Raw genomic sequence first — 24,898 nt, 5'->3', positions numbered from 1 at the left:
ATGACCTGAGCCAGAGGCAGACGCTTAACGACTGAGCCACCCAGGCGCCCCTAATTATAAAAATAATTTTTAAAAAATTGTGAAAACTTTTAAATATAAATTCAGTTATACCTTAATATCTTTTGTCTCTGTCAGCAGTTTTTTAGCTTGATCAAGTTTGTAATCTTTATTGATGATTTAGAGAACAAACATGGCAGGTACTAGTAAGACAGGGGACATCCAACCAGGAGAGAAGGCAAACCCTTAGGATGGGACACCGGCCAGTGTGACTGGACTGTAGTGGAAAAGGGAAAAGTCATATGGGGCGAGATCAGCCAAATCCTGCGTAGCTGGGCAAAGCACCCTTAACTCAGTGGGAAGCTATTGGGAAGCCATCGTGAGGCAGATGAATGACATTATCTGTTTTATGTTTTAAAGTGCTCACTCTGGGGGTGCCTGGGTAGCTCGGTTAAGCATCTGACTCAGACTCATGATTTTGGCTTGTCATGATCTCAGGGTCCTGAGATTGAGCCTTCCCTCCCCCTGCCAGTCAGACTCCATGCTCAGCGGGGAGCTGCTTGAGATTCTGTCCCATTCCTTCTTCCCCTCCCCTCACTCTCTCTCTCTCTTGCTCTCTCTCTAAAATAAATAAATAAATCTTTAAAAATAAATAAATAAAATGCTCACTCTGAGCCCTGTATGGTGAGTAGGTTGGAGTAGGCCAAGAATGGAAGCAGGGATTCCAGTTAGCGGGCTGTCATAATGGTCCAGGTAAGAAGGACAGTGGCTAGAACCAGGGTGTGAGCCATGGGGTGAGAGTGGTGGATGGGTTGGGGACATGATCCAACAGAACTTACTGAGTGATTGTGAGTGTGAAGGAAATAGAGGCATCAAGGATAACTTCAGGGATTTTTGGCTTGAGCAACTCGGTGATGGAGATGCTATTTACTGGTTTGGAGAAGACCAAAAGAGGAACAGAATGTCTTCCCCAAACCAGTAAATGGCATCTTCCATCACATATGATTTCACTTATATGTGGAATTTAAGAAACAAATAAGCAAAGGGGAAAAAAAGAGAGAGAGAGAGACAAACCAAGAAACAGACTCTTTTAACTATAGAGAACAGGGTGATGGTTACCAGAGGGGAGGCGGGTGGGGGATGGGTGAAATAGATGATGGGGATTAGAGAGGGCACTTGTGATGAGCACTGGGTGATGTATGGAAGTGTTGAATCACTATACTGCACACCTGAAATTAATATTACACTGTATGTTAACTAACTAGAATTTAAATAAAAACCTAAAAAAAAAAAAAGGAACAGATTGGCAAGAGGTGGCATTCTGTTTTAGCCATGTTAAATTTGAAATGTCTGATTTGATAATCTTGTAGAGATGGCCTATAGGTAGTCGTATATGTAAGCATGGAATTCCAAGAGGAGGCCAGTACTAGAAATATGAATTCGGGAGTGATCTCAGTGGAGTAGTAAATAGAAAAACCCTGTTTGAATGAGAAGGTAATGTGAAGAAGTGAGGAGGCAATGACTGTAGACAACTCTTAAATTTCCATTAGAAATAGAAGGATATAGCAGGAGGGATATATGTGGGATTAAGAGAGGGGAGGTGTTTGTGTGTTTATCTGGTTTTTTTTGTTTTATTTTTTTATTATGTTCAACTAGCCAACATATAGTACATTATTAGTTTTTGATGTAGTGTTCAGCGATTCATTAGTTGCGTTTAACACCCAGTGCTCATCACATCACGTGCCCTCCTTAATGCCCATCACCTGGTTACCCCATCCCCCCACCCCCCTCCCTTCTGTAACCCTCAGTTTGTTTCCCGAGTTGAGTCTCTCATGGTTGTCTCCTTCTCTGAATCCTTCCCATTCACCCTTCCCTCCCTTACCCCTATGGTCCTCTGCGCTATTCCTTATATTCCACATATGAGTGAAACCATATGACACTTGTCTTTTTCTGCTTAACTCATTTCACTTAGCATAATACCCTCCAGGTTGTCTGTTTTGATAGGAGATGATGCAGCAGTAAGGATGCGGATGCAAATGGTCTATTAGAAAAGGAATACTTGCAAAGTCCTTAAGAGGATGAGAGGAAATGGGATCTGGAGCAAAACTGGAGGGTTACCTTTTGATAAAAACAGACACTTCATCCACAGCAGTGGGAGAGGGAGAGCAGTCAGACAGAATGATGAGTGGATTGAGTCATTCACCAAACACTAACTGAGCACCTGCTACTATACTGTGCCCGGGGGATATACCACTAAACATGGTCAGGTCTGTACCTTCCTGAAATGAGGGGCATATAGAAGGTTCCTAACCCTTATTTCTGTTTTCTCAGTGAACACTGAATTAACATCATCCCTAAGAGTGAAGGTGAGGGACGGAATATTTGGAGTATGAGGATAGAGAAAAATATATGAATTTTTTTTTTTTGAAGGTGGAAAAGCAAACACAGTAGGGAAATGTGGTATGATTTCTCGATGGTGTTAAGTGGCGTTTGAGAATTATGACCATGAGTTTAAAGTGAGACCAGTAAGTTTGCACTGTTTTTCTTTAGCACTTGTGAGCATTTGGGATAGGCATGGTGTATAGGTGGATAAGTGGATTTAATCAGAGTTAAGACTGAGGCTTTGCTAGGCAAATTTGACAAAAAAGAAGTGGAAGGGAGTTAAGAGTGTTTGCCCAGGAGCGTTTTTAATGAGAGATGATGGAATCTGTGTTGAGTAAGAAGGGAAGTAAAAACATGGGGGGTAATTAATTGATGGTGAGAAAGTGGTAGGGTCAGTAGATTAATCTAAATTTTCAAACAGGGAAAATGTATTTCCATTATATATGTAACTTATCCTCTTTATAGAAAATCTGAAAATATATGAGATTAGAAAATGGGGGAATAGGACCACCACCTAACGATAACCAGATGTTCACATTTGCTATGTTTGCTTCTTTTTTTTTTTTCCCTAGTGATAACTTTGTAGGGTTGTATTAGTTTGCTAGGGCTGCAAAGATTATAGACCTGGTGATTTAAACAGAAATTTATTTTCTCATGATTTTGGAGAGTGGAAGTCAGAGATCAAGGTATAGGCAGGATTGGTTTTTTCTGAGGCCCGTGTCCTTGGCTTGTAGATGTCCATCTTCTCCCTGTCTTCACATGGTCTATTCTTTGTCCCTGTGTGTGTCCAAATGTCCTCTTCTTATAAGGACACCAGTCTTATCAGATTAGGGCTCACCCTAAGGATCTCATTTTAATGTAATTACTTCTTTATAGGGCCTATCTCCAAATACAATCACATTAGAATGTCGGGGAGGGGGGGTGGACACAATTCAGTCCATAACAGGGTTGTTCTTTGTTTTCATAATTGTGATTATTCCTTGAATATAATTTTTGATCTGATATTTTACCAGATAACATTATACCTTAAACATTTTCCTGTTTTGTTGTGTAGCCTTTGTAAAAATTTAACAGCTGCAAAATACTTTGTCATGTGATCGATGTACTGTGATATCTTAATCAATCTTCTGAATATTTAGGTGCCCCCCTTTTTTATTATTAAACAAAACTAATGCTTTTTAAATAAAACCTTTTTTCTGTATTTTGGAGCATTTCCTTAGAATACAATCTCAGAATGAAATGATTCTGAGATGAATGAATGAAGAAATGAATGAAATGAAATGAAATTACTTTATCAAAAACTATGAATACATACGGTTAACTTAGAGAAGTATTGAATCTTGCATTTCCTTTTCACATGACTGTCTTCTCTCTTCCTGCAGTAATAGACTGGAATGATGTTAGAAAACACAAATATGGTCACCTTTCAGAGTCTGCATCCCAATATCAAGGTAAGGAAACAAAAACCTCTATGTAGCATGGAAAAATTTAATTTGACATCTCTTACCATGAAACCTTTGTTCTTAGAGGTCTGTGGTAGAAAGAACTCATTGGCTAAAGCACAAGCAAATATTATAGTTTGTAGAGGTATCTATCAAAAGCAGTTTGCTTTGTTTGAACCAGAAATCAGGAATCAGATCTGAGTCAGATAATTCCAAATTAGCTTCACAGCTTTAGGCCTGATTGCTTGGCCTCTCTGCATTTCCAGTTTTTAAGACTTTAGCCTTGGGAGTGAGGCAGAATTAGGTGGTATATTCCACAACTACTAGTAACACACTAATAATACACTCAGTATCTTTTAAAATGAGAGGGTTGGATTACACAAACTCTCAAGTCTTCATTTTACCCCAGAATGTCACCTTTCTATCATTTTGGTATGTTTGTCACAATGACTTATGCTGTAACATTTTTTTCTTTAATAGAAGCTACTGACATCCTGGAACTAGGTAAGATTTCTTTCTTGTATTTCTGTTAAATATGGGTCCTAACCAAACCGGAAATTAGAGTGTGACTAGGAAAAGAATGCCTCGCTGTCTGTCTCATGGACTAGTGAGTCCTGTGCTCGGCTGCCTCAGGAGCCTGTGCAGCCAGTCCTCTCAGCTGTCAGGCCAAACCCTTCTTACCAGGAGGTGCAGACCAAGCTAACAAAGATGGGGAGGGGAGAGTAGTTAATTCCACAGAGTCCAAGGAGGACCAGGGGCCGACCCAAACTGGAAGCTACTCTTCATTCACCGAATCCAGAACTAAAACAAACCCCGACTGTCCATAAATCAGAATTTGGTGGGATTTTCCCAAAAGAAATTATTCATGAGATGTATTGAACTGAAGTTTAACCTAAAGATTTTCTAAATTTTTTAACTAAATACAATCAGAAATATTAACAATTGAAATAACAAGAGTCAAACTGCTAATACGTTTAGTTTTCATCCTGACAGAGTGTACCTCAGGCCTAGGATTTGAAAAGTAATGTTAATGTTAATCATTCTTAATCAGCCTTCAGGATTTTCTACATAAATGTCTGTCTTCTTAGTCCTTTAAAATCTTTCTATATGTTACATAAGTATTAATATCCTAATTAGTTGTTAATTAGTTAAAGTTGTTACTGCAACTTCACGGTTCAGCTCTATTATTATCACTGTCTTTTTGCTTCTCTTGCCTTTTCTTCCAAAAACATTACTTTTATTGCCCACTGACAGAAGATAGCGTAGAATACTAGACTAGGAGTCAGAACTCCTGGGTCCTTTGAAAGCCAGCTGCACTTAGGAACTCTGTGATGCTGATCCTTAGTTTTCTAACTTGGAAAATGGGGATAATAATCCCATTCTCCCTACTTCACAGGGTTTTTAAGAAGATTACATGAGCTAATGGATGTGAAAGCATCTTAAAATCACTCAAATACTTTTCAGCTTTGGAGGATTGTTATTTTCATTCTGTTAAGGGACTATCCTCAGGCATTACTCTAAGTCAAATCTTGGAACATTCTTTGAAGTGAAGCATTCTATGAATGTGAGATGAAGAAATGAATGAAATGAAATAATGCAGGTAAAGGGCCTGGCACTTGATAAACAATAAATGAGAGTCACTTTTTAATGGCTTAAAACTTGCCTCAAGCTTTCTGAGGCACTGGTATATGATAGAAAAAGCATGGACACAAGAATCAGATAGGCCTTGGTTCAAATTCCTTTTCCCTACTTAGCAGTTTTGTGACTTTGGGAAAATTACTTAATCTTTCTGAGCCTATTTCCTCATCTTTAAACTGGGACTAAAACCTACTTTTCAGGTTATAATGAACTTGGGAGATAGCGAACACTGTGTAGCATGGTTTAGGCAAATGGAAGGTGCTCAGGGAGAGCTGCTGCTGGTTTGGGTTTTGCCGCTAATATGAATGGTAACAATTACATACGGTTCAGTGACGAGCCGTGCTGCGAACAGTCCACTTTGTTGATAGGGATTGTAAAAAATATTCTCAATTTAGCAGGAAGTACATAAAGTGGTGTTAAAATTTGAAAGTATAGTTTTCCTTGTGCAAGGAGTAGAGGCTGTGCTAACGAGGCACAAGCAGAGCCAGGCATAGCCTCTGAGGAGTTAATCCTGCACATTTTACTTTGCCCATCAAGCATAGAGAGCAGCCCCAAGTATCAAACTGAAGTGAAATTCAGTAGATTTCTAGAATCTCAGAGTTTGGAAGAGGCCTTAAAATAATCCAACTGGGCTCAGCATTTCAAAAGTTGATATTGTGAGTATCTTATAAAATGCCTTGTCTTGAACTCCTCAAAGTTTTGTTTTGTTTTGTTTTTAAGATTTTATTTATTTATTTGACAGAGAGAGACACAGCGAGAGAGGGAACACAAGCATGGGGAGTGGGAGAGGAAGAGGGAGAAGCCGGCCTCCCACTGAGCAGGGAACCCGATGCAGGCCTCAATCCCAGGACCCCGGGATCATGACCTGAGCCAGAGGCAGACGCTTAATGACTGAGCCACCCAGGCGCCCTGAACTCCTCAAAGTTGTTGGGGACTTACAGCCTCCCCAGGAACTCGCTTCATATTCAGACAAATATTTACTGGGCCAAAATCTGTTTCTTTGTAAATTCTATCTGTCATACTTACAACTTTTAGGGCAATATAGGATAGTTGAGCCAATTTTTCACTCACCGGCCTCTAGTTATTAGAAAGTAGTGCTAGGGACTGCCTTCTCACTGCTGCTCTTACCTTCCTAGTTGCAGCACCATCATCTCGTACCTAGATTATTAGAATAGCTTCCTAACTAGTCTTCCTGCCTCCAGCCTTGTCCCCCTCTAGTCCATCCTTCACACTGCAGACAGAATGCCTCCTCCCCCAGAGCCTTTAGTGCTTCCTCTTCTCATTAACATGGTGTGGGAGGTTCTCTGATACCTGAACCCCACTTTGATCTAAAACCTCTTTTCTAAACTACTGTTTTTTTAAAACTCTACCCATTAGCCATACCAAAATATTCAGTTTTTAGAAAAGTTCCTTTTCTCACTTCTGGGCCTTTATACATGCTTTTCTTTCAGTCTGGAAAAAAAAAAGATTCTTAAAAGAATTTTCTCTCGGGGCGCCTGGGTCGCTCTGTTGTAAGCGTCTGCCTTCGGCTCAGGTCATGATGACAGGGTCCTGGGATTGAGTCCCACAGCAGGCTCCTTGCTCAGTGGGGAGTCTGCTTCTCTTTCTCCTTCTGCCCCTCCCCTCTGCTCGTTCTCTCTCTTTCTCTCTCTCTCTCAAATAAATAAATAAATGAATAAATCTTTAAAAAAAAAAGAATTTTCTCTCTTCTTGGCTGACTTCCTGCTTATCCTTTTACACTTTAACTTAGAAGTGTAGAGGTTACTTCCTCTGGGAATCCTTCCACAAGTCCTCCTATAGCACCCTCTGTAGCCAAGCATAGCACTTATCATAGTTTATTATAGTTGGCTGTTTAGTTTCTGGCCCTCACTGAAGCTCTTTGAGGGCAAGAACAATATTTTGATCACAGTTGTATCTCTAGCACCCGGCACAATGCTTTGATACACACCATAAATATATTTGTTGGATGGATGGAAAAATGGCTCCAAGACTTTGCTTTCTTCTTCATGCTGAATGTTCATTGTTCTTTCAGCTGCTCCTCAGGTGATGTGGTTTTGTGTCCCTTCACCACTTAGGTCATCATTTAGACTTTGGTTTGTTTTGTCCCTCTCAAAGTATAGCTCCCAGAACTAAATTTAATATCCCAGGTGTGATTTCACTACTCCAGCAAAGAGTAGCACTGTTGCATGCTTGCTTCTTCTTTTCACTCACTTTTCATTCACTATACTTTTATGGAGCCTGTGTTAAGTTTCAGGCACTGTGTTAAACAGTGAAGATTAAAAAAAAGAATAATAAAGATAGCTGCTATCTGTGACGAGCTTAAATAAATAATGATGATGATATGATGTGAAGAGTATGAAAATAAAGGTGTGAACAGGATGTCACAGGAGCTGGGAAATGGTGGGATTTGTTCTGAGAAACAGGGAGAGTCAGACCTTTTTTTTTTTTTTTCTTGGCTTGGTGTTTTATCTTTACTTGATTCATTAAAAATTATCAAGTTACTGATCTAAAAGGCCTATGGACACTGTTTTGAGAATGAACCACACTGTGTATCTCATAAACTTAAGCTTTGGACATTTTAAAATAACTGGGTTTTATTAGTCCTGGATATGCCATAACTTAATTTGAAAGTGCCAAGAAAACATGGTTGAGGGTATGCCTTATGAAAAGTACTTGCTCTATTTAGGTTGGTTTTGAAATTACATGAAACAAAGTGCTCCTCATGCTGGAATAGACTGATGAGAGAAACAGAACACAGAGTCCAGAGATAGGTCTAAATATATGTAATAAATTAATATGTGATCAAGGTGACATTTCAAGTCAATGGGGAGAAGGTAATTTATTCAATAAATAGTGGTGAGCACAATTATTGAATAAAGGTGAAAAGGCCTTATCTGTCTCACAAGATAAATTCAAAATAGATCATCAAACATTTAAATGTAAAAAAATGAAACCTGAGAAATCCTAGGAGAAAACATGGGTTAGTATTTCTTAGAATATTGAAGTGAAGAAAGCATGATGTGAAAGCCAGAAGTCATAAAGAACAAGACCGAGAAATTGAAGGGCAAATCCTGGCAAACTGAGACAAATGTCTGCAACATACATGACAGGCAGAGGACTAATATCTTTAATCTACATGGAACTCTTAGAATCTGAGAAAGCAAAAGAATACCTCAGTGAAAAACAATAAAAATAAAATACAAACAGACTGGTAAGCCTAAAAAGATCTTCAGCTTTATTAGTAATCAAAGAATTGCATATAAAAGTATAACAGTATTTTGTTTTTTCTCTGGTAAGATTTAACACAAGTATAGAGATTGTTAAAGCAGTTTTAGCAAGAAAATATAAGAAACATATTCTTATGCGCTACTGGTAGGAATTATATTGTATCAAAATATAAAATATGTTAATCCCCCCTTAATTTACCCTAAAGTGATCATCTTAAAAGTGTTAAAAGATGTGTGTACAAAAATACTTACCAAAAATTAGAAAACAACTTAAACAACCGTCAAGAGTATTTAACAAATACTTTTGTTAACTAATGTAAGTTATGGCACATATAAACAATGGAACAGTTTTCAGACAGTAATCTTGGAGTAGAATTTCTGATCTAAAAACTATGACTATCTTTATTTCTCTTAGGAATTTGGGTTCCTCACTTAAGGTGGAATGGGGTAGAGTTCTTGTAGAGAAATGTGGCCAAATAGTAGCCCACATGAGTGAGGGTGCCTCATGTGACTAGGTCAAAATTAGCAGGCATTTGAGGGATTTGGGACATACTTAGAAAGAGAGATTGTACATATTATGCCCAGGACCAATGGGTAGAGGTTAAAAGAAGACAGACTTTGGCTGAGTATAACCAGTAAAGTCTGTCCATTTGTACTATTGAATAATAACTGAATAAGGAGTTTTTCAGCATTGGAAGTATTCAAGCAAAGGCTGGAGGGAGCTTCAGGTCTCAATTTTTGTATCACCCCATCAAGATGCTTTTCTTGACCATCTGCCTAAAATAGCACACACATACCATGGGCACTCTGTCCCTCTTACCACTTTCTTTCTTTATTTGAAAAAGGCCAGATAAAAAGTATTTCTGTTGCCCTCTAAACCAACTGACATATATTTATTTGTTTATTTATTGTTTTTCTTCCCCCTTAGAAAGTAAGCTCCATGTGAACAGAGACTTTGGCTATTTTATTCTTTGCTTTATATCACCAGTGCCTCGAACTGGGGTTGGTGCATGGTAGGTGTGCAATAAGTATTTGTTGAATGAACGAGTATTAGAGAAAGCGATTCATGCATTCGACTTGGTGGATCCTTGTGCTTTACATTTTTGGGAATTTTAATTTTTTAAAGGTACTTCTGTGTAGTGTACAAGTCTCTTCAGGGCAGAGATCTTACTTCCTAATAATAAGTGTAACTATCAAGTGGTGTGCATTAGAGTTTATAAAATACTTTCATAAGCATTATTCAGTAATATAAATGAGATGACTGGCTTTTTCTTATGTGTAAAATCTCAGCTCCAGTGTTTCCTCTGTAGAGCATCTGTCTGTAACTTCACCATCTAAGATAGTTCCCAGCCTCTGTCTATCACATTATTTTATTTCCTTCAAATATTTATCACTTATTACCTTATTTATTTGGTTATATGTTAATTGTGCCTCATCATGCACCAAAATGTAAACTGCCATGAGGGCAGGGACCTCCTGTCTTATCCCAGCAATGAGAATACTGGCTGGCACATAGAGGAATATTCAAACATCAGTTGAATGAATAATTGAAATCACTCTGTAAATTATAAAACATTATACTTATGTGAGTTAATAATATTAATCTTCACGGTAATCCTTGACCCCAGTAACAGATTAGATTTTCCCATTCTGCATTCTCAAGGCAACCCCTACTACCTCATTAACTTAAATTGGTCATAATTGTACCAGATTAGTTGTGTTATGATTTATTTAACACTGCTGCTTATTTCTAAACTGCAAGCTTCATGAATTTAGGAGCCATGTCTGTCTTGTTCCTCTTACATTTAACCCAGTGCTTTTGTACTTGGAAGGAGTTTAATAAATATTTATTGAATGAATGAGTGTGTGTGTGTACAATTTTGCATGATAGATATTATCTCCATCCTTCTGATGAGTAAACTGATACGTGGAAGGATTAAATAACTTATCCAAGATAGTTATAGAAACAAGACTTTAGGGGCACCTGGTGGCTCACTTGGCTGAGCGTCTGCCTTCAGCTCAGGTCATGACCCCAGAGCTCTGCATTGGGCTCCCTGCTCGGGGGCAGGGGGGGGTCTGCTTCTCCCTCTCCCTCTGCCCCTCCTCCCTGCTTATGTTCTCTCTCTCTCTTTCTCTCTCTCTCACTTGTAAATAAATAAAATCTTAAAAAAAAAAAAAAGAAACAAGACTTTATCCAGCATCTTCTGACTCTCAACATTACATTTTTTTAACTACACTGGTAATTTCTAGACACAGATGTGAATCAGAATTACTTAGGGAACCTTTGAAAGTACAGATTTCTCAGGGCGCCTGGGTGGCTCAGTTGGTTAAGCGACTGCCTTCGGCTCAGGTCATGATCCTGGAGTCCCGGGATCGGATCCCGCATCGGGCTCCCTGCTCGGCGGGGAGTCTGCTTCTCCCTCTGACCCTCCCCCCTCTCATGTGCTCTCTCTCTCTCATTCTCTCTGTCTCAAATAAATAAATAAAATCTTAAAAAAAAAAAAAATACAGATTTTTCAGACCACACTCAAAACCTACTGAATGAGAACCTCTGAAGCTGGGGCCCAAAACTCTAAAGAAATGAGAAAAATTATTCAGGAGATTCTGATGATAAGTAACATTTGGGAATCAATGATAAATGCCAGGGGTTGGCAAATCCAGCCCACTGCCTATTGTTTATTTATAAATAAAGTTTTCGTGGAACATAGCCACGTTCATTCATATACATATTGTCTGTGGCCGTTTTCAGGCTACAGTGCACAGTTGAGTATTTGTGACAGAGACTGTGTGGCCCACAAAGGGTAAAATTTTTACTATCTCGTCCTTTACAGAAAGTTTGCCAACCCCTCCCTGATCTATACCTTGCTGCCTGTCCTATTTGTGTGTGCGTAGTTGGAGATGTAGTAGACATGACGTTGGTTCCATTATGGGCATTGCAGCAGGTGCTCAGACATTCTTATTGAGTCAATAAAAATTAATTTATCTGCAGTTTACCTGAAATTAAGAGACTAAGCCTTAGGAAGTCTAAGCAGTGAAATTTAAGAAAAATACTAATCTAGGTATGGTTCAATCACAGTGGGTGAACTGCTTTTAACAAAGATTCCTTTTCGGGCGCCTGGGTGGCTCAGTTGGTTAAGCGACTGCCTTCGGCTCAGGTCATGATCCTGGAGTCCCGGGATTGAGTCCCGCATCGGGCTAGCTGCTCAGCAGGGAGTCTACTTCTCCCTCTCCCGCTCCCCCCTCTTGTGCTCTTTCTCTCTCTCACTCTCTCTCTCTCAAATAAATAAATAAAATCTTTAAAAAAAAAAAAGATTCCTTTTCATTCAGTAGGTAATAGGGTGTTCTCTAAATGGAGAAAGATACGAGATTTCTTGCCTATGTAACAGGGATTGATTACCACAATTGATGTGTAATAGAGAACTGTAATTAATTCCTAATTATTTTGGTACCCCTGATGCTGCCATAATTTTTAAAACCAAAGTCTCTTGGGTGCTTGTGGTCAAAGCTCAAGCTACTACAAGCAATTAATTACCCAGGACTGACCAAACTCTCTAGACCTGTGCTGTGTGATACAGTAGCTGTTACCCAGATGTAGGAATTTAAATTAAATCAAATTAATTTAAACTTCAATTTAAATCCCTCACTCACACATTTCAAGTGTTCAGTAGTTACATGTGGCCAGTGGCTGCCTTACTGGACAATAGAGACACAAAACATTTCTATCATTACAGAAGTTTTAGAGGACAGTGCTGTCATAGATGCTGGACTTTCAAGAGTTGCAGTTCGCTCAAATCCCAGACTTGCTATTTGACTTAATCCTTTATTTGTAAGAATGGAATAGTAATTTGTAATGTTTTCTTTTTCTAACAGCAAATAGTGATGAAATGTATTCATTCCTTGCTTTAGGGATGTCTTAGCTAAGAGCAAACTCTTTATTACATTCCAATAAGCTCCTAAGTCTTGATTCCAGGAAATATCCATCTCATTTACCCTATGGACTCTGTATTCAAGATAGTTAATCATTGGCCAGTTCATGAAGTGGTTCAGAACTGACTGTGATTTCTGGCCAAATCTATTTGGCTTGCTTAAGGATGGTGGGAAAGGGAGCAGTTTTAAAACAGAAGCTATAAAGTCAGTAGAGTATAAAGTCTTGGCATCATCTTTGAAGTGATTTAGATTTCATCATTCAGTGAATCATTTTTATTCCCAGCATCTAGTGCTTTTTACATGGTCCAAAGCGGCCCTGTGCTGCTCCACTGCAGAGGAAACTTCAAGAAATGCTGGTTTGCTACAGTGTTTTAGCTTGTGAGAGTCTCTGGGATCTTCCCTGCACCATCATGGGGTCACCTCTAGGTGGGTATTAGGGAGAGATTGGTAATTGATTTAACCTTTAATAAAGAACTTAGTCATCTTTTGTGATTTAATAAGATACATATATTTAACAGCTTGTTCCTTAAAATGTTTTCCCTGACCCCAGCAGCATCACCTTGAAGACTGCTTCTCTAGCACAGTGTTCCTCAAACTTTGAGAGGCTCCAAAGGCCACTTAAGGCTAAAAGATCCTGTAGACTCCCTAACTTATTCTTAGTTACCTCATCAGAAATGCTACCAAGAACCTACTTTTCTGTAAATTACCAGATCTTTGTCATTTTGCACCTCAGAGCAAGGCAGCTGTGACAGGAATGGGAGTGGGTTAGGGGTGGGTGAGAGAGAGCAAGGATTCAAGTATAATCTCACTCATTCTGGTTTTTCCTGCCATCAAACCATATTACCCTATGTCTCTCCTTCATTCTTTCTGAGCTGAGATGGCGGGATCCAACCATATTGGGTGTTAAAAGCTGTCATTTGATGGTATTAAGGGATCTCTTCAGGAGTCAGGGTGTTCAGAAGGATTCTCCTCACCCACTCTCTGTGTCTTCTGTTCTGCTGTCCAAAGCTTCCTGGACACTTCTGTGAGATATTGGTATATCTTGCTCTGGCATTTTGGATCACTTTAGGGACTAACATGAAAACCATGTAAAGGTCATCTTCAGACCATGATTTTAAAACATTGATCCAAAATGATCCACTCAGGTCACCTAGATTTCTACCCCTAATAAATACTCTTTTGAGCCCAATCTTTTTTCTTACACTCAGAATGAGTCCAAAAAAGGGCTAATGTTTAGTGTAGATTACATCCTAAAAGCACTTTTTAGGAAGTTGACTGTGATAGAGATTTCTATTTCCTTTACAGGTCATTTTACCTGGGACAAATACCTAAAAGAAACATGTTCAGTCCCAGCGCCTGTCCATTGCTTCAAGCAGGTAATTGATTCTTGACATCTTTAGTAGGTGGGAGGCAAGTAGGTTTGTTCTGGTCCTGAGACAAGCAAAACAAGCCCTTGGACTTCTCACCTGAAGGCCCCAGAATAAACTTCTGTGGGAAGAATACAGCTCAAGGCTCAAAATTGATGAATTTTGGCGGCAGACAGTCTCTCCACCTTCATCCCAAGTAACACCTTTTCCTTTCTTAACCTCTTTGAGGCTATATTTTGTTACTGGGAACAATACCCAATTTTTATGATAGCTCTTAATTCAGACAGATAGGAAACAGAGTTGTAGCCCGTAGATAGTGCTTGAAAGGGGAGCAGTATTCATTTCTCTTTATGCAACACCCCGGCCACAGTCCTGCCTTTCCATAAGAATACTGGCACCAAGTTCCACTGGAGAGTATGTTAGGACTTTATTAGAGGTTGCTCCGAGCTTCCCATATAGGATTAAGTGTTCCACACAATGCACAGATAATGTTGACTATATCAGCACATGATAAGGCTGGTAAACAAAGAAGTGTACTGCTGTTAAATAGAGCTAAACATCAGGAAGCTATTTATACCTTCCTTTATTATTCAAGTATTTATTTCCTCAAATTGTCAACATTTCACTTTAAAATTTGTCTGTGTTCTAAATAAAAATGCAAATCCAGGACTTCTGCTTATTTGAAATAAGAGGGACTAAATTCATACTCCCACCCAAAGTAATAATAATAAAAGACAGTATATTAAACAGTAGTTTTCAAGTTACTGAAGATCAGGCAGCCAAGCACAGTGATCTCTGAGAGATGAAAAACAATGAGTTGAGCCCCTTATGATTTCCAGCTTACTGCCTTAAGAGAGTTTTGAGACCATGGCCCATAGAAGAGGAGCCCAGGGTGAGCCAGTGGCTCCCTAATTTGAAGAGATGGAGCTGAGAGGGGAAACCAAGGTGGCTAGAATTTAGAGGACAGAGTGCCTAAGAGGAAAGAGCTGCACAGAAAGAAAACCACAGAGATCTGCAGAAAGCCCTCTTCAAGTCTTCAGCAAAGTGATGTTGTTTCATGTATGCAGTTGAGGAAACTACCCAAAGCCAAGAGAAAAGCCATCTGACAGGATTGGAAGGATCAGAGCCTCACACTCCCACAGGGCTGAGAATAATGCCTGATTCCACCAGCTAGACTGGAAAATGTCATCATTCATGTGGCATACAGTGGAAAACTTGGGAAGATTTTACTCAGCAGTGGGAAATAATTAGCCTTAGAATGAGGCTCTGGACCTGCCTAACAAATCATAAAAGTAAGACTCAAAATGATCAAACTGTTTTCAGGTAACTTAAGGGCATCTAAGAACACAGCACAAGAAGGAATGCGAAAATAATCAGCAACCAACAGGTAAAAGACAATGTCTGTCAAAGATTACCAAGCATGTAAAGAGGCAGGAAAACATCATCAGTCATGAGTGGAATAATCAACCAATTGAAACAGACTCAGAACCTATATAGATCTTAGAATAACAGACAAAAACATTAAAACATGTATTTTAATTATATTCCATTTGAAAGTTAAGCAGAGACACGAAAGATAATGAAAAACTCATACTGAACTACTATGTGCAAAATGAAAAATACACTGGATGGGGTTAATGGCAGAAGAGATCAGTAAACCTGAAGACATAGCAGTAGAAACCATCCAAAAATGAAACAGAAGAGAGAAAAGAATCTTAAAAAGATGAAAAAGAACATTAGTGAGTCAAAGGATAACTTCAGTTTCCATGGGATAACTTCACAGACCATGTAATTAGAGTCCCCAAAGGAGAAGAGATGAGGGATGGAAAAAATATTTGAAGATACAATGGCTAAAAAATTTCCAAAATTGAGGAAAACTGTAAATCCACAGATTGAAGAAGCTGTATGAATCCACCCCCCCAAATAAAAGACAAGAAGAAAACTAATTAACGCATATCATAAAGGCTCAAAGTTATCAATAGAGAACATCTTAAAAGCAGCCAGAGAAAAAAGACACTTTACAGAAAGGTTAACTAACTTAGTTAACATTATATTTTCATATATTTAGTTACATTATATTTACTTGTCAGAAACAATGCGAACAAGAAAGTTGAGTAACATGTTGAAAGTAAAAGGAAAAACTGTCAACCTAGAATTCTATACCCACTAAAAAGATCTTCCAAAAACAATACCAGGTGGAATTACGGATCTATAAAAAGGAATGAAAGTCCCTGGTAATTGTAATTATAAGGGCAAATACATAAGATGTTTTTCCTTATTATTTAAATCTCTACAAAAGATAATCATGTAAACAATAATAATCATATTGTATTGTAGAGGTGATAACAGATATATAAGTAAAATGTATAACATAAATGCCCAGGAGAGGAGAAATCTTAAATATACTCTTGTAAGATTCTTATACATGAGGTATAATGTATATGAATAGTATATTCTTGTAAGAATAGTATATTCTTATAAGAATAGTATATTCTTATAATGAAGTAGGATAATATTACCTGAAGATAGACTGATAAGTTAAACATGTTTACTATGAACAGCAGAGCAACCACGAAAATAATAGAAAATAAATAGCAGATGGTAGACTTAAATCCAACCATATCAGTAATCAAATTAATTATAAATGGTCTAAATGCCCTAGTTAAAAGGTTGAGATTGTCACATTGAATAAAAAAACAAGATCCAATTTTATACTGCTTGCAAGAAATTATACTTTAAATATAAAGACACAAACAAGTTAAAAGTAAAAGGATAGAAAATAATATACCTTGCTGACATTAGCCACAATAAAACTAAAATGACTATGTTAATATCAAAGTATATTTCAGAGTAGAGAATACTACCAGAGATAAAAAAGGTAATTTCATCATGAAAAAGGGTCAGACATTTTTACATGAAGCAAAAAATGATAGAAATGTAAGGAGAAATGAATAAATCTAAATTTATTTATAGGTGGAGTTCTAATACTCCCCTCTATGATTAAAGAACACGTAGTAGGAAATCAGCAAATGAATAGTAGACATTAGCAACACTGTCAACCAGCGGGACCTAACTGACAGGTATAGAGCACCCCCAGCAACAGCAGAATGTACATTCTTTTCAAGTGCACACAGAATATTTACCACCTTAGACCATATTCGGGACCATAAAGTAAGTTTTGATAAACTTAAAAGGACATAAGTAATATAAAGTTTGTTCTCAGGTTACAATGAATTAAAAATTAATAGCAAAAAGTTATGTGGAAAATAATACCTCCAAATATTTGGAAACAAAGTAACATATTTCTAAATACCCCTTGGGTATGGAGAAATAAAAAGGGACATTAGAAAATTTTTCAACTAAATGGAAATGAAAATTTCAGAATTGTGGATTGCTGCTAAAGCAGTCTTTACAAGGAACTTACAGCACTAAACACTGATACTAAAAAGAAGAGTTTCATTTAGTCACCTCAACTTCCATTTTAAATAATGAGGGGGAGAAAAAGAGCAAGTTAACCCCAAAGTATGCAGAGGAAAGGAAATAATAAAGATCAGAGCATAAACCAGTAATAGAAGAAAGAGAAAAATAATAGAGAAGATCATTGAAGCCAAAAGCTGATTCTTTGCAAATAACAATAGAAACGATAAACCTCTAGCCAGATTAATCAATAATAAAAGAGAGAAAACAGAGATTACTAATGTCAGATTTGGAAGGGGTACCCTCACTATTGATTGTACAAATATTAAAAGGATAATAAAGGAATATTATGAACAAATTTATGCCTTTAAATTTGACAAGTTAGTTGAAATGGATAATTTTCATGAATAACACAAATTACCAAAGTTCACTGAATAACACTCTGTTACAAAAGTTGAATTCGTAGTTAAGAAATTTCCCACAAAGAAAATTTCAGGTCTAGATGACTTCACTGGTGAATTGTTGCAAACATTTAAGGAAAAGGTAATGCAAATTCTACACAGACTTTTCCAGAAAGTTTAAGAAAAGGGAATACATTCCAGCTCATTCTGTGAGGCAAGTATTACTCTGATACCAAAATCAGGTAAAGATACTGAAAGAAAAGAACTACAAAGCAACATCTCACATGAAAATACATGTAAAAGTTCTAAAGAAAATTCTAGGAAACTGATTTTAACAATATGTAATAATAATTCATCATGACCAAGTGGAGCTTAATTCCAAGAATGCTAGGTTGATTAAACATTCAAAAATCAATCAGTGTTTCACCATATGAACACACTAATGAAGAAGAAGTGTGATCATCTCAGTAGATGCAAAAAAAGCATTGACAAAATCCAGTGTCCATTACTAATAAAAACTCTCAATAAACAAGATGCCCTAAAGGGCATCTATGTAAAACTTAAATCTATCATACTTAATGGTAAAAGTTTAAATGCTTTTCCCTTAACGTCAGGAACAAGACAAGGATGTTTGCTCTTGCCACTTCCATTCAACATTGTACTACCAATGTGACCAGGCCAAAAGAAAAGGAAAGGAGGAAAGGAAGCTGGAAGGGTCAGATGAAGGAAAGGGATTCAGATTGAAAAATTTAGAGCAACCGCCAAAGAAAATATACATGAATTGATGGCTAACATTTTATCGTTAGGGAAATACAAAGTAAAACCATAATGAGATATCTCTGTACATTTATTTAAATGTCTCTGATAAAAAAGACTGACCATTCCTAATAGTGGCAAGGATGTGGAGTAAATGGAACTTTCATAAAATACTGGTGAAAACATAAAAATGATTCAATCACTTTAAAATATAGTTTGGTGAAAAACTTCAGCAAACTACTGAGCCAAAAAAAAAAAAATCACTAAACTAGGAATTAAATAATACATCTTTAACTTGAAAAAAATTTTATACCTCAGTACTATGGTTAAAAATAACTCAATAGGAGACATAATGGAAGAGAAAGTCTCATTTACAATAGCAGCAATATATATAATTTTTTCCATACAAAGATTCATACATGGATGTTCATAGATTTATTTGTAATAATCAAAAACTGGAAACACACCAAATGTTTATCAACATGAACTCAGCAATAAAAAGAAATGAATTATTAATGCATTCAGCAATATAGATTAATATCAGAATAGTTATGCAGAGTGATAATATCTACAAAAATCCTATAGCCAACATCATACTTAATGGTGAGAAACTAGAAACTTTCCCACTAAGATCAGGAACAAGGCAAGGACATCTCTCACCACTCCTTTTCAATATCATAGTGGAAGTTTTAGATACTGTAATAAGACAAAAATAAAAGATACACAGATTGGGAAGGAAAAAAAAATAAAACTTTGTTTGCAGATGACATAATTGTCTCTGTAGAAAACCTGAATTGCCCCCCCCCCCAAAAAAACCCTCCTAGAACTAGTAAGCAGTTATACAAGTTTGCAAGGTACAGGTTAATATATAAAAGTCAATCACTCTCCTTTATACTGTAATGAACAAGTAGAATTTGCAATTAAAAACACAATTCCATTTAGCACCTCCAAAAATGAAATACTTAGATATATATCTAATAGAATATATGTTAGATTTATGTGAGGAAAACTACAAAACTCTGGCGAATGAAATCAAAGAACTAAATAAAATGAAGAGTGATGTTCAAGAATAGGAAGACTCGGGGTACCTGGGTGGCTCAGTCGGTTAAGCATCTGACTCTAGATTTTGGCTCAGATCATGATCTCAGGGTCGTGTGATGGAGCCCTACATTAGGCTCCATGGCCCAGTGTGGAGTCTGCTTGAGATTCTCTCTCTCCTTCTGCCCATCCTCCTGCTTGCACATGCTCTCTCTCTCTCAAATAAATAAATAAATAAATAAATAAATAAATAAAATCTTTTTAAAAAAAAAGGATAGGAGGACTCAATATTGTCAAGATGTCAGTTCTTCTCAATGTGATCTATAGATTAAATGCAAACCTAATCAAAATTACAGCACGTTCTTTTGTAGAAATTTGATTCTAAAGTTTATATGGCGAGACAAAAGATCTAGAATAGCCAACATAATATTGAAGGAGAACAAAGTTGGAAGACTGACACAACCCAACTTAAAGCCTTGCTCTAAAGAAACAGGAGTCAAGACAGTGTGATATTTGCAAAAGAAGAGCCAGATGGATCAATGGAACAGAATAGAGAGCCAAGAACGTTCTGCATGGAGCACTGGGTGTTGTGCACAAACAATGAATCATGGAACACTACATCTAAAACTAATGATGTAATGTATGGTGATTAACATAACAATAAAAAAATTTTTTTTTTTTTAAAGATTTTATTTATTTATTTGTGAGAGAGAATGAGAGACAGAGAGCACGAGAGGGAGGAGGGTCAGAGGGAGAAGCAGACTCCCCGCTGAGCAGGGAGCCCGATGCGGGACTTGATCCCAGGACTCCAGGATCATGACCTGAGCCGAAGGCAGTCGCTTAACCGACTGAGCCACCCAGGCGCCCCAACAATAAAAAATTTTTTAAAAAATAGAGAACCAAGAAATGGTCCCACATAAGTAAAGGCAACTGATCTTTTGACAAAGGAGCAAAAGCCATACAATGGAGCTGAGATAGTTTTTTCAATGAATAGTGCTTCAACAACTGGACAGCCACATGCAAAAAAAAAAAGGAATCTAGACAGAAATCTTAACACCCTTCACAAAAATTAACTCAAAGCAGACCACAGACTAAATGTATTAACTCAAAACTCTAAACTCCTAGAAGATAACAGGACAAAAACAAGATGACTTTGGGTGTGGTGATGACTGTTTAGATACAACCACAGGCCTGATCCATGAAAGAAATAATTGATAAGCTGGACTTCACTAAAATTAAGACCTTCTGCTCTGTGAATGACACTGTGAGACAAGCCACAGACTGGGAGAAAATATTTGCAAAAGGTATATCTGATAAAGGAATGTTATCCAAAATATACAAAGAACACTTAAAGTCTCAAAAATAAGAAAGAAAACAACTTGATTAAAAAACGGGCCAAACATCTTAATAAACACCTCACCAAAGAAGACCTGCAGATGGCAAAAAAGCATGTGAAAAGATGTTCCACATCATATATCATCAGAGAAATACAAATTAACAGTAGTGAGATACCACAACACACCTATTAGAATGGCCAAAATCCAGAACAGTAACACCACCAAAAGCTGACAAGGATGTGGAACAAAAGGAACTCTCATTCATTGCTGTTGGAAGTGCAAAACTGTACAGCCATTTTGTAAGATGGTTTGGTGATTTCTTACAAAACTGAACATACTCTTTCTATACAATCTAGCAATCGTATTCCTTGGTATTTACCCAAAAGATTTTAAAACTTACATCTGCACAAAAACTTGTGCATAGATGTTTATTGCACTTTTATTTGTAACTGCCAAAACTTGGAAGCAACCAACCTACCTTCAGTAGGTGAATGAAAAAACTGGTATAGCCAATAAATGGGATATAATTCAGCCCTAAAAAGAAATGAGCTATCAAGCCATGAACAGACATGGAGGAAACTTAACTGCATATTACTAAGGGAGAGAAGCCAGTCTGAAAAGGCTGCATACTGTATGATTCCACCTATATGACAATCTGGAAAAGGCAAAACTATGGAGACCCTAAAGAAGATCAGTGATTGCCAGTGGTTGAGTGGGTGAGGGATGAATAGGCAGAGCACAGAGGATTTTTAAGGCAGTTAAACTATTCTTATGATCCTATAATCATGAATACCTGTCGTCATACATTTGACCAAACCCACAGAATGTACAACACCAAGAGAGAACCCTAACGTAAAGTGTAGACTTCGGGTAATCATCATGTGTCAGTATAGGTTCATCAGTTGTAACAAATGTATTGCTGTGGTAGGGGTTGTTGATAATAGGGGAGACTATGCATGTGTTGGGGCAGTTTGTACATGAGAAATCTCTTCACCTTTCTGTCGGTTTTCTTCTGAACCTAAAACTGCTCTTAAAAAAATCTTTTAAAAAAAGAAATGAATTATTGATATATTCAACAATATGGATGAATATCAGAATAATTATGCTGAGTGAAAGAAGCTAGACACACACAAAAAGAGTATATTCTCTATGATTCCACTTAAGACTAGAAAATGCAAACCAATCAATCTACAGTGATAGAAAGTGTTTACCTGGGGACAGGGGTCTGGGTAGGGCTAGACAGAGGGATTATAAAAGGACATGAGAAAACTTGGGAGTGTGTCCATGTTCATTACCTTGATTGTGGTGATGGCTTCAAGGGCGTATGTGATGTATGTGGTATCATGGGTGTATACATATGTCAAGATTTAATAAAGTGTATAGTTTATGGTATGTCAATTTAACTTAAAATTGTTTTTAAATATGAATTGATTTATAAGTTAATGTCAGGATAAGAAGAATATTAACCCCCAATAGTGTGTATGGTGAATATACAAACCAATACACTGAAATGCTCCATGAAGAGACACTAATGATATGTAGGTTTAATAGGATGATTTCTGAGAAGATAATATTACGAATACCTGGAGATTTAGGATGTTGGAGAAGATAGGATGAGAAAGCATTTAAATCAGGACCATTTGAGACACTGCTATGCCTTTCTTACTGGTGTGAGTCAATATTTGATGCTTCTCTGGAAAGTAATTTTTTTCCCCTTTATCTCACCTTCCAGTGTTTCTTTTACATGAAACCCTTCCTAAGAACTAGGGAATAGTTCAAGGCAGTTGTCTCAGGCCCAGCTATAACCCATTTCAGTCCAAAGCATAAATTGTCAGGTTCCATCTCTTAACATCCTTACTGAAAATGCCATTTACTCTTAGTCTTCCTAATCCCCATGGCTTGTTTTTCTCAGTCCTACACACCTCCAAGCAACGAGTTCAAGATCAGCATGAAATTGGAAGCACAGGACCCCAGGAACACCACATCCACATGTATTGCCACAGTAGTTGGACTGACAGGTGCCCGCCTCCGCCTTCGCCTTGATGGCAGCGACAACAAGAATGACTTCTGGCGGCTGGTTGACTCAGCTGAAATCCAGCCTATTGGGAACTGTGAGAAGAATGGGGGTATGCTGCAGCCCCCTCTGGGTGAGTAGACCTAAGCTCTCCTTAGCCAATTAGTTATCTTTCCAAAATTGTACATCATATTATGGGAAAGCCTAGGTCCCCTGCCTATTCCTTCTTTTTCATATGGCCAAAAGAAAAGGCCCACCCAAAATGAAATGAACAGATCCATCTCTACATTAACTTATAATATCCAAGCTTCTCTTAAGCTCTCCTTTTTCTAACTAGAACCCATACCTTTCATCCTTCTTTGTCAGTTCTCATTTACCCTGAGAGAGAGAATGGAAGGAGATCTTACCATTTAACCTGCCTCAAAAAACCACAGAACTTTTACCAAATCCTACAATGATAACAAAAGGTGAGAGATAATTTCCCAGTAAAAGGATGACTATTATAGGGGTTCCTTCTTTCCTTTCCCCTAAATTCTCACTTGGTCCTTGTAATTTTCTCAATTTGAATTAACTTGCATTTTTTATTTAAACTAATAACCCCACTATATCTTTCTTCTCAAGATCAGACTTATCTTTTTTTTCCCCTCGGTATACCTCAGTGATTTAGCCCATCTCATCAGTCACTATCAATCACTATTGCAGTGAGTCTCAACAGAGAAGAGAGAGAGATGGGTTATGAGCTATGGCCCCTCAGAAGACTGTACTAAATTAATTGAGCTTTAGAGGACAGGTATCATTTGCAAGAGATCCAAGGGTGGTTACTGAATATTATCCCCCATTTAAAAAATTTATTTGTATTGTAAAATTCCAAACATATACAAAAGTAGAAGGAATAGCACAGTGAATGTCCGTATATTCTTTATCCTTGGTAATTACCAACACATAGTCATTCTTGTTTTATTTGTACCTGCACATATTCCCTGCCCTCTCCTGCCCAATTGCCCAAACATCATTATCATGCTATCATTAAATATTTAGTATCCGTGTCTCATAGATAATATTTTTAAAAACATAATCATAGTAACATTATCATATGTAAATAAGCTAATGATAATTTATTAATAACAAATATTTACTCAGTGTTTAAATTTTCCCTGTTGTCTGTCTGTCTGTCTCTTTCTCTCTCTCTCTGTTAGTTTCTCTGAATCAGGATTCAAATAAGATCCACATATTGCAGTTGGTTGATATGTCCTTTAAGTCTCTTTTAATCTATGGGTTCTCCTTCTCTCTTATTTTTTTCTCACAATTTATTTGTTGAAAAACCTAAATAATTTGTCTTTAATATCCCCCACAATTAGATTTTTGCCAATTGTATCTCTATGGTATCATTTGACATGTTTCTCTGTTCTCTCTTTCCTAGAAATTGGCAGCTAGGTCTAGAGGCTTGATCAGGTTCAGGTTCAATTTTCTCATAAGAATATTTCATAGGTGATGGTGTTTACTTCTATTAGGAAGCATATATGGTCTTGTTGTCTCTCATTTTATAATGTAGCAGCCATTACTGCTCGTGGTCTACATCAAGGGTTGACAGATTTTCTTAAAGGGTTAGACAGCAAAACTTCCAGGCTTATTGGCCATACATTCTCTATTGCAACTAGTCAGCTTTGTCATTGTAATACCAAAGCAGCCAGAGACAATACATAAACAAATGAGCAAGGCTGTGTTCCAATAAAATCTTATATTTACAAAAACAGATGACCAGTCTGCTGGCTATAATTTGCTGACCCCTGATTTAGATCAATCAATTCATTATGTTTACAAAATGGGAAATTTTAATCTTATAATTCCATCCACATAAATTAAATGGAATATTTCTATTAAAATAAACTTCCATCAGTTATTTGGCTATTGTAAGGATATCATTCATGGAAGAAAGCTTAAATGCTTGATTCTTT

At 37.3% G+C, this 24,898-nt stretch overlaps 1 protein-coding gene across 11 annotated transcripts in view; it reads left to right on the top strand.

Moving 5' to 3' along the window:
• SCMH1 (Scm polycomb group protein homolog 1) overlaps positions 1–24,898 on the top strand; it is a 169,309-nt gene that overhangs the window by 44,020 nt on the left and 100,391 nt on the right. For 6 of the 11 annotated variants that reach the window (XM_081818208.1, XM_081818209.1, XM_081818215.1 and 3 more), the window contains 4 exons: positions 3,762–3,830; positions 4,302–4,325; positions 13,919–13,989; positions 22,842–23,076. In XM_081818208.1, the coding sequence (XP_081674334.1) occupies positions 3,762–3,830; positions 4,302–4,325; positions 13,919–13,989; positions 22,842–23,076 (399 nt within the window). Of the gene's footprint in view, positions 1–76; positions 2,523–3,761; positions 3,831–4,301; positions 4,326–12,896; positions 13,040–13,918; positions 13,990–22,841; positions 23,077–23,309; positions 23,411–24,898 lie in introns of those variants that run through there. The other 5 variants (XM_081818211.1, XM_081818210.1, XM_081818213.1 and 2 more) reach the window with 5 other exon arrangements.

This window comes from Leptonychotes weddellii, chromosome 4 (assembly GCF_054177405.1).
Source record: "Leptonychotes weddellii isolate Sample4059 chromosome 4, ASM5417740v2, whole genome shotgun sequence".
Lineage (NCBI taxonomy): Eukaryota > Metazoa > Chordata > Mammalia > Carnivora > Phocidae > Leptonychotes > Leptonychotes weddellii.
The sequence above is the reverse complement of the archived record's forward strand: the minus strand, read 5'-3'. Positions and strand labels throughout refer to the sequence as shown.